We start from the raw sequence: 15,943 nt of genomic DNA on the forward strand, positions 1-15,943 counted from the left end.
GGGACGGGGGGGGGGGGGGCGGCGCGCGCCGCGTCCCGCGCCCGCCTCCTGCCGTGTCCTCGCGGCACCCCCGCCCCGCCCCTCCCCGCGTGACACCGGCGCGTGCCTCCCCGCGGCCCGCCTCCCGGGAGGGGCGGCACGTGCGCGCCCCGCCCCGCCCCGCGCGCTCCACGGGGATAAATCGCCTACTCCGCTCCCGGCCCGCCCGCGCACGCCCAGTCCCCGCCGCTTCGGGCGGCGCGGGGCGGGGCGCGGGCCGTTCGGCCGGGCGCAGGCGCGGCGGGGACGGTCGCCGGGCGGGGCGGCCGGGGCGGTGCTTCCCCCCCCCCACCCCCCTCCCATCGCCGTCCCCGGCCTCCTCCTCCTCCCGCCTCCACGGGGGCCGGGTGACGCACGTGCGCGCGCCCCCGCGCGCTGTTGTCCGCTCGCTCCCGTGCCGCCCGCCCCGTGCGCGTGCCAGCCGGCGGCGGGGGGCGCGCGCGGCGTGCGGGGCCGGCACGCGCGCTGTTGTTATTGGCGGCGCCGCCGCGGCCGCGGCGGAGCGAGCGGGGCGGGGGGGAACGGGACGGGACGGGGAGGAGCGGAGCCGGGCGGGCGGCTCAGTCAGGGAGTTCTTTAAAGATGGCCGGAGCGACGGCCGCCGCCGCGACCCCCGTGTACTGCGTGTGCCGCGAACCCTACGACGTGAGCCGCTTCATGATCGAGTGCGACATCTGCAAGGACTGGTTCCACGGCAGGTAAGGCGCCGGGAGCCGCGCCGGGGCCGGGCGGCGCGGCGGGGCAGCCGGCGGGCGGCACCGGGCACAGGCGGTGGCAGTCGCCTTCCCCCCTCCCGCCGGGGGGGACAATGGCTGCGCGGCGGCAGCACGGGGGGAGCGGCGGGCGCTCGCCCGGTCCGGCTCCCCCCCCCCTCGCCGCGGGGACAGTGCCGGCGCCGGCGGCCGTCCCCGGGCACATGGGTCCGCGGCTGTGAGGGGGCGGACGGGCCGGGCCAGGCGGGGGGGGGCTGGTTACGAAAGAGCAACAGATGCGGGGCTGGCGGGGCCGGGGCCACCCCGAAGTTGTGCCGACTCTGCAGAGGCGTCGCGTGTCCCCCCGCGCCCCCCGGGGGTCTCTCCCGGGACAGGGCGGTCTCCCGGCAGAGAAGTGCGGACACCGGGGCTGTCTCCGGCCGGGTGCGAGCTCCGGGCTGCCCGTGCGTTTTGTTCGGGGGCGGCGGAAGCTGAGAAAGAGGGTCGCCCCGCGCCTCTCGCCGCTTTGACGTTTCCAGCCCGGTCCCGAGCGGCCGCCGCCGCCGCGCGTGTGTTTTGCGAGCCGAGCGTGTGAATAATAAAAGGCCCGTCGGCAGCGGCTGCGAGCGGGAGGAAGCGGCGGCAGCGGCGGCGGAGGGGATTTACGGGCAGTTAAACAAAGGAGCAAGTTGGGGGCCCGCGGCGGTGGCGGCGGCGGCTCGGCCGGGCCGGGGCTGCGGGGCCGCTCGGTGCCGCCCCCGCCGTGCGGGGAGCGCCGGGGAGCGCGCGGCGCCCGTGATTGACAGCCCGGCGTTTAAATACCCCGAGCGGCAACAACAACAGCGGCGGCCGCCCGCGCCGCGCCCCCTGCCGGCCAGGGCCCGCAGCGCCGCCCCCCGAGCCTGCCCCCGGGCCCGGCGCTCGCGGCGCCCCGGCGGGGGCCGTGCGCGGGGTCGTGCTTGTTTGGGTTTGTTTTCCCTCAAACGGCAAAAGACAAACGCCGACCGAAAGTAGGTTGCGCGTTTAGGTGTTACTTAACAGTAATTGTTACACGCGAGTGTTTTGTTGCCGCGTTTGAGGAGGAAAGGAAGGCTCGCAACGTTTCAGATGTTTACTTGTTTGATTTGTTCTTTGTACATGGGCTTCTCCCGGCTCGAGCTGCAGTGTAATAGAAAGTGTGAAAAGGGCTTTGTAAACCATAAAAACTGGCAAAGCAGGATCGTTGTACCTTAAAAACAACCTCTCATTAATATTTTTAACTAGACTGCTACTACTCTTGCCAGTACTGTTGTTTAGAGAGAGACACAGAGCAGCTCTTCGGTTTACAGCAGCTTAATAGAAGTTTGTCAGAACTCGGTCATTGCCTGCAGTGAAGGTGCAGGCATTGCCTGAAGTGTTTGTTACAGGTTCTTTCTCTTCCAAGTCTTCTTCTGCATTTGTGTAGTTGCTCTTTCAGAATGTCCTGGCAATTGCTCAGGTTCTGTGCAGGCTCAACTTAAATGCCAGCCTTGTGCGTCAGTATTGCTGGGGTATGGGCGAACTAAATTTCTGAAATTGTTACAAGGAGGAAAGCATTGCCCGACCCAAAGGTGGGACAGACCACTTTGTAGCTTTCTTGGATCTTGATGTGCAAAATGCTCCCCACAGGCTCCTGTGATTGAGCTCTGTCATGTACAGGGTAGAAGAAGCCTGTTAGCACTGAGCTGCCTTGGTAGTCTGAAACCCTAAGAGTGGAAAATAAGCAAGCAGGCCAGCAAGAGCTGGCAGCAGCCATGCTGCTTTGGGATTTAGTTGCATGCTCACCCAGTCTCATGACCAAGGGACAGGTTTTTGGGAGACTCCTTTCCCCCTGCCAGCTGTGGTCTGCTCTGGGAATGCCTTTCCCCTTGCTGTAAGAGTGTATGAGGACAGTTACATAGCTTGTGAAAGAAAACACACACTCTCAAATCTTGAAGTTTTTTGTGAACTTCTTAGTTTCATGTGTTCTTGATTTTATTTCTTTTTAATTTTTTTTCCCTGACCTGTGGAATGGGACTGATGTGTCTTCTATCTTAAGAAACATAAACCCAGGCTGTGGTGTGCTAGCATGGTACCTAGTGCATGTTATTGGATTATGGACTCTTTGCTGCCTTCCTGTGTATAGTCAAGAGAGTGCCTGAACAGTACAGTGGAGGCTGTACAAAGTCTGTTCTGGCACATTGTTACTTAGTCCCTTCAAATTTTTATGTGATTTTTTTTTTCCTGTGTGTTCTTTTTGCACTCTCTCTCTTCAAATGATTTGTACTTTGGTTTGCTGTTATCAATATATTAGTATTATGAAATGTGCGGTTTTTTGCTTTTGGCAAATATTTGTGTTACAACAAACGTGTTTGTTATGCCTGGCAAGGCTGTGAACCTGCTTTGTGGGTTTCAGTTACTCTCGGAGTGGGCCTAACATGCAGCCAGTCTGGTGTAATTACCCCTTGTGAACAAAAGAGCGTAACACGGGTGCCTGAGCGCTGTTTGAGGCTTGTCGCCTTCCTGAATGGCTTGTGAGAGTGCAGAGACTACAGAGCTTCAGATGTGACAAACTGTCAAAGCTCTCAGACGTGCAAAGCCATTTATGTTTCAGGCAATTTTTGTGTTTTCCCCATCATTTTATCTGCTTTAAATGAAAATGTCACATTAAGCTGATTCCCGCTTTCTGACTTGTCTAGAATGTACTCCAGCTAGAATGAAGCATAACAAGTCCTTTATGCTGCTCTGTGTGTTCAACTTTTCTTGGATCTGTTCCGTAGCTCTTGAAACCTCTTTAATTTCTTGGTTTCATCTTCAAATGATATGTATCATTCTATGATACTTCTTGTGCTGTCTCTGCCTGCCTTCATTTTTTGATGCTTTGCCTCAGTTATTAGGTTAACAACATGCTGTCATCTTGTTTGTGTTTTTTTGCTGTGATATATTCTGTGCCAAAGTTACGTATCTTTTTTTAAACTGCTCTTGCAGTCAGCTCTGTTCTTGAAATATATTTGTGAAGTTTGCAAAAATCCTGTTGAAATTTTTGTTCTTTTTTCTGTCCATGATACATGTACTCAACTAGATTTATATGCCTTGCATAGATATGACTTATTCCTGTAGACTAGATCTCAGGACAGAACAAACTGAAGTTTAAGCATATAATTCAGTTTTTGTCTGCACAGTGTAGGGTTTTCTGTGATATTTCAGAAGTAAAGTACTGTATAATTGCCTTTTGAGGAGGCTGGCTTTGTAAAGCTGCACTGGTACTGTACTAGGTGTAAAGGAGTGTCAAGAAGTCAGGTAAACTGAGAATTAAAAATGCAGGTGCTCCTATGGAGTCTTGTGTGTTGCACTTTTCTGGGGATGTTTTGTTTCTCAACAAACATACAGTGAACTTCTAACATGTCTCAATGATGAATAGGTTAAGAAATTATCAAATGTGTGCATCTCAATTAGAGATCTCTGCCTTTTGAAATGCCTGCAACCTTTCTAATGTATTTTTACATTACAAAAAGGTGTTTGTTTTTTCTTTTAATTAAACAAAGAAAGTGTTTTACTCTTCAAAGTTAGAGCAATGGGGTATAAGAAAGGGAAAGAAAGCATCATTTTTTTGTTGTTGCTCAAAATTAGCAGTTTACCTGAAAATTTCATAATGATGTCAACTTTGGTGTCTTCCCCTCAAGGAGAAAATTTTTTATGTTTGCAGAAATAAATATTTAATTTGAGCAGCTTAGAGGGCAGTCAGGGAAGTACAGACTAATCTGTATGTAGTGTACATAAGAACATGCTTCTGTTGCAAAGCAAAGTCAAATTGATTAAATTTATATGGAATTGTTTTTAAATTGATAGCTCTTGCTCTCAGGATTAATTTTGTATTTTGTATAATCTAGAAAGAATTAACTTTGCCCTTTCCTACAGCAGTTCATTGGTGGTATTTTGCCATTAGGTGTTTGATGTTTTTTACAGCTTTGTCACTATTAGAAAACATTTAACAACATAATTTGAAAAGAAAGGGGATTCGTGTATCGTTTGAAGATTATAATTTAAACTGCAGATGCCTTGAGGCCTTTTTTCCTCACATGGAGGAAAAATTCAGTGCCAAAGTCACATCTGAGTGAAGTTCATATAGAACATATTCTTTCTGATATTGTATGGGTTTGAGCGTGCCTTTGTTTGGTCTCTGAAGAAACCCAAAACTTCTCATCCACACCTTCATGTGATCTTGACGTAAAATCCAGGTTTCCCTCTTGCAGCTGTTAGGTTCCGTGGTACAGGTCTGTCTGAACACACTGATTTGTACTCTGAAGGCAGGCTTTCTCCTTAAGAAAAGAAGGAAATGCATGTGCTATAGTGACTACTTCTCCTGAATTGGTTCTTTGTTTTGGAGTTTTATACATGAGGTTCTGCACCATGGGCTTTGCCAACTCTTTGCTGCTGAAAGAGGCTGTCCTGCTCCTGGCTGTGTGCTGCTATAATTCCTCTTTTGCTGGTTCAGTGCTTGCCTGATTGGTAAATCAACTCTGCTCACAAAACTGACAGAGCCCATTCTCTTGCTGGGCTAGCTTTTTGTTGGGTTACTGAGTTGAGTGGGCTTGTCAAAGGCTAGGATGAGTCCCAGAGTGTTGCAAAACACTTGAAGGAATGTATTGTTGGAGATGATACTGGTGGGAAAAGACAGAAGAGTTGGTCTTTTTTTTTCCTCACTGCCCACTTTGGGATTGATAGCTCACCCAGTTTTGTAGAGCCTTGTTTTTGTGTCTCAGTCTCCATGTGTGATTCTGCCCGGAGTCCAGTGGAATCAAGGCATTTCCAGTGCAGGTGCAGGAGCACAACCCCAGAACCCCAGGGGCAGGTGAAGCTCTGGTGTCTGTCGTGGAGCTGGAGGACGAGGCATGGTGATGCTCCTGTCAGGGAATGTGGAGGTTGCAAAGAGGCTGCTTACAAACCTTTTTGGTGCAGACCTTCTCTTTAGAGAAAATTAAGGCCTTGTAGTTAGAAACATTCAGGGACCTGAACTGAATCAACAAGTCCTTGTCTGGTCTACAGAGCTCTGGTCTGGCACCAGAGAACTTTGAAACTGACTTTCTGGCTCTTGTGGTGTATAAACCTTAAATCCTTCATGTGGCAATTTGGTGGATCTTTGGGAAGTGTTTTAGACCTCAAGGGAAAGCTGGTGTGTTTAATTTTACTTTTCCTTGGCTTAGCCATGTTTCCTCAGAAATAAGATGGAAGTCTCAACTTCAGTCCAATGAGCTGTGGTGCCCTCTGCCAAAGAATTAAGTAACTTGAAGTGACTTCAAGCTCTTCTAACAATACAAAAGCTGAAACAGTTTTGGTTAAACTGAAAAGAGGCTTGTTATAATGAGGATGCCAGACAAACACTTGTGTAACTGGATGTCTGTTTCCAATCCTTTTATACTCTTCATTTGGACAAACCATTTTTTTTGTCTTGGTTCCCATCTGTGAAGTGGGAAGACTTATTAATATATATTAAAGTTAGATGTGTTCTACCATAATAAGCACTAAAGAGTTGCAAGTATTCAAATTGCTTCAATTTTTGAAACTGTGTAATAACATGTAGAACTGTGTGCCTGTTTTTCTCTTTATGGTTTTCTTGAAGAACTGGCTTTATTGGAAGTAGGTGTACTTTGAAAGTTAACACTCCTTTCCTTGAGATCTGTAATTTTGTAATTTTTTTTCATTTGTTCTGGAATAAAACACAGTAGGTGGTTCAGCTTATGCCTTCTGATAAAGTAACTAGGACAAGAAAAAAACACATTGTCCAATAAAGATCTGTAAGAGGACTGAATGGTACACAATTCAGCTTTTTAAATTAGAGTCCAACAAGATTCTAGTGAGTTTCTAAACAGTTATTTAATGGTAATAGTTCTGATTTCTAAAGCACAAATTATTACCTTTTCAGTGTTAGTTAAAAGAGTTATTTAAACACTACCTCTAATTTTCTGTAATATTATAGTTCACCTATATTTGTGGTATAATTGTTTTGTTTTCATCTTGACTGTGCAAATGAAGGCACTGTAAGTGTATGTGTAATTTAACAGTGAATTTTTTATTAGCTAGCTAATTTATGATGATTTTATATTCTGAAATGTTATTTGTTGATGCTCATGAAGCACTTCAGTATCTTCCTTTCCCTTTATGTTTAATACATAAATGATTTGAGGAATTGAGATGTTTTCAGAAGGCTCAGCTTTGTGACTTCTGTATCTAAGAACTGGAGCGGTGAGAGGAGTCTGATTGTGGACTGCTGCTTGGTGCACCTAATTTCTGTATATACCTACTAGGTGCTACAGTGCAGAACATGAAATATATTCTTTTATGCTAAACTTATCTTTATCTGTTGATAATGATGTGTTCTCTTAGAGCAGCACATTTGCAGTCAAATGGCTTAAGCCTTACAGTGGAGTATCACTCTGTTAACTGCCAATGGGCAAAATCACATTAATTTTGTTTTCATTCTTCATTTGTGGTTTCTAGCTTTTTTTTTTTGCGCAAATTGAAGATGAACTAATGCTCTTCATGTAACTATTTGTACTTTCCCTACATCGCATGTAAAATAAATACCATTGTCTCAAAACAGCTCTGAGTAATCAGTAAAAATTTCCATAGGTGCAATGCACATACTTGAAACCATAAACATGCTCAAATTTTACATTTGTCTCATTGCTCAAGTATGAAAATTCAATTAACAGCATTGCTCTTGCTTTATTATCAACATATGAGAGGTATTTTAGTGAAATATATAGCTTATGAAAAGCTAAGCTATTTTTCATTTTGTCAGTCCTTTCTAATGTATTACAACATTAGCTCATGAATACACAGAACTAACAATCTATGGAGTATGAATTGTCTTGAGATGTCTGCTGTGTGGTGGTAATATGGATTTATGTGGCTGGTAACCCTCTTCAGGTCAATTCTGCTTTTGAATGGAATTAATATTTAATACTGTTTTCTCCATTACTTCAACATTAACTAAAGTAGACTTCAAAACTGGGGTTTCTTTTTGAAAATACTGAGTTCATCGTTGCTCAGACAGACATAAATGCTGATGTTCACCTCAAAAGCAAGAAAGCTTTTTTTTTTTTAAATCCTCCCACATTATTCTGTCTTAAAAGCTAATTGGAGTAAAAAAAAAAAGGAAGTATGTTCTAGTATGATTGTTCTAGATTTTTAATATATTGTGGTCTGAAGTCTATTTATTTTCATCTGAAACTGTTGGCTGACATTGTTGCTAGGCTGGGAAATTAATTTCGTAAATTTAATTGTGTTTGTTCCATTTACATGAATACTTTATTCACTTAAAGGCTCTTAAAGCTCTCTTCATGAAAATGAGTGCAAGGAAAGGTGACTCCCTGAGAAATGGAATCTTTGATATTGAAGATATGTGATTGCTCTGTTCTGTCATTCTTGCCACTTATCAGGCAGTATTTTCTAAAGAGAGTGACATTTTTCTTTAGAGATATTGATGTTTGCCAATAAACAAAGTCCAGATGAGATAAATGAAGAGCAGCCAAAGAAATTGCTGTATCTTATTACCCAGCGGTACTTGTAAGAGGTTGTCTTGCTCAACATACAGATTTTTAGTTTTGTTTCAATAACAAGAATATTTGGATCTTTTCACTGAAGGATTACATCATGCTGTTGACTTGCACAACTTGGTGTTAAGAGCAAGCAGAAGAGGAGAAATGAGGTGTTGCAAGTGAGCCCAGGGCTTTCAGGGTGCTGCTGGGCACATCTCCGAGGTGCAGAGTGCTGTAGGGAGCAGTCTGGAGCAGTACCAAAAGCAAGGTAGCTGTGCTAACGGGGCTCTGTGCTCAGGAAAATATTAACAGTCTGCCCCCTCAGCATAGTATTATCCCTTATTCCATGGAAGTGTGCAGTGCTGACATATCACAGCCTCAAGCCCACTCTGTCCTAGGTATTTCTCTGTGCTTCTATTGCTTATGTAACAGAGGACCAAAATCATGTCAAGGAAATTGGTGTGCACATGTAGTCTCTTAAATCTCAAGCTACCTTCTGACTGCAGTATTTGTCTGCCCAGAGGACACATCAGTGTGAGGCACAGGTGAGCAGCAACTTGCTGCCTCTGATGCTGTGCTCTCCTGTGTGAACAGCTAGGACATCTCTGGGTATCCCTTTGCATCTCCTAACCCTGCAGTAAAGTGTGCTACCCTGGTGGAATGGGTGTCACAGGAGTAGCTCAGGATGCTGTTCTTGCTCTCGCTGAGAAGAGATGGAGCAGCTGTAGTACTGAGTGACTGGCCTGATGTCCTTGCTGAGAAGTGCTTATTTAGCACTTGAGAACTGAGTGAAAGCAGATGCCTTGGCTGTACCTTCCACTTGCAGCATGGTCAGCTGGCTTGTGCTTGAAGCGTTGTGAAACTGGAGGATTTAGGTGTCAACTAGGGTTAGAGCATCATTTGGGTAGATCAGAAATTGCTGAAGCAAAGATACAGCTCTGAATACCTTCTGCAAATGTTACCTCCTGACTTTGATGTTTTAACCAGTAAGGGCAGATTCTAATTTCCCTTCAGTTTTTGGAATTGATGGCTCAACTAGCATCGCCAGTGAGAATATACTGAGCATTCTGTTTCCCGGTCCTTATTTGACTGTGGAAACAAAGTTATTGTCTAATGAAAAAACTACAAACCCTCACTTTAGAGAAGAATAAAGCTTTTTACTCCTGGTTAGTCCTGATACTGAATAGATCTATCACTGTAAGAGGGAACAAAATCCTGTATATTAGTGAAAGGAAAATATCACTGGTACCAGTGTTCAGCCTCTCAATGTCAGGTGCTGTTACTTGCTTCCTCTGAAGATGCTTTGCATACAAGTGGTCTTTTCCTGCAGGTAGTTCCTTACATAAGGGAAGAGATCTGCCATTTCTCTACAACCCTGTTTGCTTATTGCACATTACTGCTGTTGTGCCTTTTTTCATTCCCCCAGCATACAAATGCTTGTGTCTAGTTGGCTGGATCTTTGTTTTTCATAGGATTGCACTGTGTCTAATTGTCCTTTTTTTCTTTGATGTCTGAAATAGTGATGCTATGTGGGGACTGGGACAAAGAAATGAGCCAATATCATGAACAAGTGGTAAAACATGGAGGAAAAAAAAGCTTTTAGCCTTTCATTCTGATCAGTGAAATGATGTTGAGCAGACATCTTGTTTGTCTGGACTAGACTTACATGGAACAGGCATGGGTACATTTGCACCAAGTGATGAAGAGTGAGCTGCAGTGCATTCCTCACTGCTCCTGGTACACCTGTGCTGAGAAGGGAGTGAATGCATCCCTGCAGTGTGTGGTGGCAGTTCTCAAAGCAAGCTACATGGAAAATTCCCAGGGAGTTGCTAGTGGATCATAGAGGAGCTTGAAGCACTAAAGCCTCTGTTTGCAGTTTTCCAGTCCATTCCAGGGCAACAATAGTAAACTGACATGATTTTCATGACACATTATTAAATGCTTTGAATAGTCTATATTGTGGGCTGATGGCTTTTTTTTCCTGGTTTTTTTTTTTTTTTTCTTGTACCTCTAATAATGAATTTGGAGAAAGAAGTTGCAGATAAATGTTGTATATAAATGTGTTGATTAACCTAGTAAAATAAAATTCTGTTTCTTATACCAGTCTGAGGAAGTTGGACGAGCATCTTTCTAGTGTGAGCATATGCATTGCTCTGAGCCCATGAGAAACCCATCAGCTTTCTATGAAGCTTGTGCACAATATTTTGGAACAAGTTTTTGTTAGGAAATGTGCTCTGTCCTTTAATATGCTTGCCATGTGTTTAGAAGAAAAACTGTAAATCTCTGAATTACCATTGTTGGAAACATACTGACTATGTGCCAAGAGGATGGGAGTAAAGTAGATACTTCCTTTTCAAAACTGTACGAGACACAAAATAATTGAATGGAACTTATGGTTTTCAGGTGTCTGAAAAATTGGAACTGAGATCAGAAGATTTTTCTGTTCACATGGGGTGTCTACAAAGGGGGTAAGCAGCCTTGTATAAAGGAGTCTTGAAGGTGAAAAGCTGGATGGAGAGATGAGGAGAAAGAAAGATAATGTAAAGAAAACTTATCAAAGCAAAGAATATGTGGAGAATATTGACTTGTACTGCAAAAGTGTGAAATTTTAAATTTGAACGTTAATTTGTGACTGAAAAAAGCCTCTCTGCTAAAATGTCTGCTACAGTGACTAGTCACTCTGAAGTGATGTGAGGAAGATCCAAGTTCTAAAGCAGCCAGTGGGTTTGGTGAAACTTGCTGATACAAATGTGTGGTTGAGTTTTTGATTGGATGGAAACTACTTTATGGTGTGTAGAGCATAAGGAGTGATGATCTACATAGTTTCAAATTTAAAATGTAACTTTCAGTATCTTTCTCTGAATGGCATCTAACCTGAATCAGCTGCAGCTAGTCCAGTTTTAATCACTGCACTTTCTGAAGATAAATACATAGTTTGAGGTTGTCTTACGTAACTCTATGTCTTGAATTGCTAAAGAAGAAAAGATGTCTTTTTAAAGACTCTGGGTGTATTTAAATTGATGTACTACAAATTACATTGTAAGGTTGGGGAATTTTATTTTATTTTTTAGTATTTTTAGTTTCAGTTACTTTCATAGCTGGTGCTATGTAATATAAACAAACTGATAAATAAACTTTTCTTCTGTAATTGAATTGTAAGAAAATAGCTTAATAGTTCACATTCAGCAGTATGTCAAACTCATTAAAGGCTCTTTAGAGCTCATTGACCTCTAAATGTTGATCTAGGAAACACTTCTGGTAAAAGATTATTCTTCTGTCAAGTATTTACTACTTTTTGCTAATTATCGAAGAGGAACCTCTTTGGCACTTTCACATTATGTTAGTGGAGGTTGTAAAGAAAAGCAAAACATCATTATCACTTTGAAGCCAGAAAAGCAACACCTGTTAAGGGTTATACTCCAAAAAGCCTGGCAGGTATGCAGCATGTCTTTGGCAAGTTTCAAGTCCTTGCCAGTTCCTGAAATATTTAGGGAAATGGACGGTTCTGCCTTTTTCAAAAGGAAAACAGGTGCATTTGTAGTCCAGGGGATAGACTGCTGTATTTCCATAGGCAGTGCTATTAAATCTGAAGACTAAAAAAAACGTACTGGTATGTCTTAAAACTTGGAAAAGGTTGTGCTGCATTTCATGCTCACTTTATCTATTTATTCACTAATGTCAGGAGCAGGGACCAGAACTTGAGATAATCTTGTCAGTGTCTGAGGGTTTTAACCAGACCCTTGTGCTGGGGTCATGTTACATTCTGTTCAGGGCCCAAAATTCTTGGATACTTTTCTGTAGAGTAAGAGGTCCTAAGTGGGGGAGATAAAGGGTATCTTTACATAAAAAGTGAGCTTGAGGTGAACATTCCCCTGAGATGTGTGGGCCTGAACTCTAATAACCTGAATAAGCACATCTTGTTTGGAAAAACAAAGTAACTTCTCCCTTCATAACAACTTTTTAGTGCCCAGCACTTTGTCATTTTGGCTTAGACACCAGGGAGCACAGGGTGAGCACAATGGGATTTTTGGGTGAGTGGTGAGGTGCTAGCTGAGTGTAGGTACTTCCGAGGTTAGCTTTCTTCTAGTTTAGGTAGGCTTTAGGGACCAGCATTTTAACTGGATATTGCCCTAATAGCCATACATGGATGAATGATTTCTTCTATGTTCTTGTAATTTCCTTTTTTTCCCCTGCTGTTTAGATGGATTTCATATGCTTTCATCCGTGGCCATTGGCATTTGTCCTGTCTGTTATTTTTGCCCTTCCATCAGGGCTGTTTTCACACATTGATATTTACACATATTGGTAAGGTCAGAAATTTTCTCCCAAAGAATTAATTTTGTGTTTTTAACAATCAGTGAATCATAATATCTCCTGTAATTTTTACTGGAATGGTAAATCAGTATTAATCTCCAGGGGACCTTTTGCAATAGGCCCTCTGCTTCATGCTTCATATTTTTCTTGTGCATTTCTTTGAAGATTCCTGTTGGAGTCATGGGAATTTTGCTCACTATGAAGAAAAGGTATTTTAAGAGATACATATATGCACACTACACATACACTGATATATGGATAAAATAATCTTCTTTTTCCCCATATAAAAGCACTGGAGCTGAGTAGCACAGATTGTGAAGTCAAGGTTACCTCTAAATGTGTGTATGTCAAATTTAGATTAAAACATGTGGATTTGTGCTTTTGCAAATAATTCAGATTACTCTAAATAGCATATGATAGAGTAAAAATGGTTTTGGTAACCTGGATCTGAACTCATAAGAATTTTAGATTAAAATCAGTATGTCCAATTATATCCAGAATAAAAATAATGGATGCAGATAGAATTCAGTGCTGATGTAACTCAACCCCCAAACTCTTTTTAGCTTTGTTCTTCACTATTTGAAGTTTCCACATGGTCTGGAAATTACTGTGCTTCATTAATTCCATCTGAAGAGGATTGAACAGTTAGATTTCTGTAGCTAGAATAATGTGTAAAAGTAACTTCTTGATATGTTATAGACTGCATGCTTGCAGTTTTGACCAGCATGCCCCTTTGGACCTCTATAAGCAGCTGAGAATCCAACTAAGATCTCTAAATTACAGGCATTATCTAGTTGATTGAAGGAGCTTTTTCTACTTACTGCTCTGCCAGCCAGCCAGTGTAACATCTGATATTTAGACTCATTATCTGTGTATCTGAAACAGTTTGCTTGTATCATAGCTTAAATAGAAGTTAATGTAATCAGATACTCCATCTGCTTTTGAAACGAGCATGGTGAGCTAGAGATGAGCCAGTTTGCTCTCAGATTTCCTCAGAAATGAAGCATCTGTCTCTATTTGCTATTGACTGCAAATCCATTTGCCTTATACAAGTAAGGTATTTCAAAGCTATAGGAGCCATCGTGTAAATTTTTGTGTTGTGATTAGAAGATGCAGAAATTATTCAGCTTAATAAAAAGCTTGCTAAAAGTCCCTAGCAATGTCTGAAAAATATTGCAGGCTGGAGGAACAATTACTCAGTTGAGAAGAAGGTGAGTTGAAAAATGTCCTTGATTTTTATTTTTAATTTTTTATTTTTCTTAAAGGAGAACTATTTAATGAATTGAATTTTGAAGGTACAGGAAGCTTTATTTCAGGTACATCTGTAGAGGCTCTGAATGCTACTGTGAGTGTTAAGTTACTTAGTAGACGGCTCCAGGAGGTCTTTAAAGCCAATCTGGCTAAGAATTTTTTTAACCCAGTTAGGTGGTAAAGTGTTTTTGGTGTAAGGAGCCAATTTAAAGGTGTGTAAAGCAGGCTGAAGCCAAGTTTGCTGTTGCTGCAGGCTGTAAAGGAAACAGACACACAGTAACTCAGGAGTAAGGGATTTGCAGCAATGGAGTTTTAAGGTTGTGGTAATACTGTTTGCTGGTGCTAGAATGTGGGAGACAGAAGAATGTGCCTCCTATTTGTTAGCAAAAAGTCCTATTTTCAAAAAATTCCTGACATTGTTTTTCAATTGAAGTGGCTGGCACAGTGTAAAAACAACCATAAGTGTCCTAATCAATCCCCTCAGGCCAGGAAGTCATTGTGGGTTTGTTTTTGCTCACCTCCAAATCTTTTTTTATCACTTGAGATACTTGAGAACAAGGCAGATCTGATGGCGTCTACTGACAGTGTTACTCAGGATGTCATAAGCTTTGCAGACTGTGTATTGCATAAAATAACAGTGCTGATAGTACTTGTCAGGCTTCACAATCTTTTTAAACAACTCATCTTTATTAGGCAACATGATCTTTCTAAACAACTTATCTTTATTAGACAACCGGAATAACCAGCTTGTGCTCTCTCTGTAGGAGTCTGCAGTCCGTGCTCTTTGTAGATGAGGAACATTCAACACTTCTAGCTGTTGAGAAGGAGATGGAGCTGCTGAAGACATGGCAAAAAATTCCAAATGGATTAAAAAATGCTTAGAGTGCAGATTGCCTGAAAGAGGTGGTTGAACTAATAGTAGAGACATTTGTTACATAAAAATGATATAATAAATGGGTTTTTTGTGAGGCTTTGATGTAGGTAATTATGGAATTTAGAAACTGCTGAGAGTATGCAAGTCAGTGAGTATGCAAGAACCATTAGTGAGATTTTGTTTTGATCAGTGTCTAAAAAACACAGGTATCTTCCCACTTCAGAGTGGTGGTCCTTATGTGTCTCTCAAACTAGAAGGTGGGAATTTAGCTGAACGTTTGTCCTTTTGATCCTCTCCTGCTTTACAGAAAACAGTGTTTGATGTGGTTTAGAAATGTAGCTTCCAAACTGTTTGGATTACTTGTTTTATAGTCCTGTTGTACTTCAGTGCATTACTGGAAAGAGTGTTTGTAGGCAAGTAATATATTGGTGGTGGCATAATGTCATACACCTGCTGGGTACTTGCCTTAGCTGCTGCTGGAGCTGCAGGTAACTGGTCTCAAAGAACTGATTAGACACTTCATCAGCGAAGGATGCCTAAAAGAAGCCAGACTAAGACCATCTTAATGCTGTGCTAAAAAACCTTGGTTACATATGACATCTAGGGCCAGTGTATGTGTCTCTTGGACTCAGTAATGCCTCTCTTGATGTTGTGCAGGTGTATGGTTAAAGTTGAGGAGGCTTTTCAGGTGTAGGCAGGGATGTTCCCTGCAGTCTTATTGGTAAATTATTGGCAGTGTATCTGTTAGGCCACAGTAGTTCTGAGTCTTAGTGAATAATGAAGTCCCAACAGTAGGCTTGGCCAGAACTAGTGACTTCCACTACTTCCCATACCTTTCTCTCCAAGTTACACAGTCCTCGTCCCTCTCTCATGGATTGCCTCTCACAGTTGCCCAACTGTGACTTGATAAACAGGCAAAAGACTGGCTAGGTTAGTTTCTGTCAGAGTAGTGAATAAAACCAGGTTGCCTTGTGGCCAGGCAGGTGTCAGGGCCATTGCAGGGAAGGGGAGTGGGAGTGCTTGCTTGGAAGGGAGTGGGTGACCTGCCCTGTTCCAGCAGCTGCAAGCCATTGAATCAGTGCAAGCTATGTCATGTCATTTGTTTGTCATTTTGGATTGAACCTCAGTTTCTCTTCATAGGGTGTGTTTTTATAATTCTGTTAATTTCTGTCTTTTTTTCTTTCTCTTCCAATGCCCTCTCTCTTTGAGGCAAGTAACTAATATGTCTCTTCTCT

General features: G+C 43.1%; 1 protein-coding gene across 2 annotated transcripts in view; it reads left to right on the top strand.

The window, feature by feature from the left end:
- The first annotated feature begins 583 nt into the window (after nucleotides 1-583).
- The window catches only part of KDM7A (lysine demethylase 7A), a 59,305-nt gene continuing 43,945 nt past the window's right edge, over nucleotides 584-15,943 (top strand). For both annotated transcript variants that reach the window (XM_054281958.1, XM_054281959.1), the window contains exon 1: nucleotides 584-737. In XM_054281958.1, the coding sequence (XP_054137933.1) occupies nucleotides 622-737 (116 nt within the window). In that variant the 5' untranslated portion in view covers nucleotides 584-621. The remainder of the gene's footprint in view (nucleotides 738-15,943) is intronic.

Source organism: Melozone crissalis, unplaced genomic scaffold (assembly GCF_028551555.1).
Source record: "Melozone crissalis strain CALT ecotype California unplaced genomic scaffold, PUWL_Pcris_2 ptg000033l_1, whole genome shotgun sequence".
Taxonomy (NCBI): domain Eukaryota; kingdom Metazoa; phylum Chordata; class Aves; order Passeriformes; family Passerellidae; genus Melozone; species Melozone crissalis.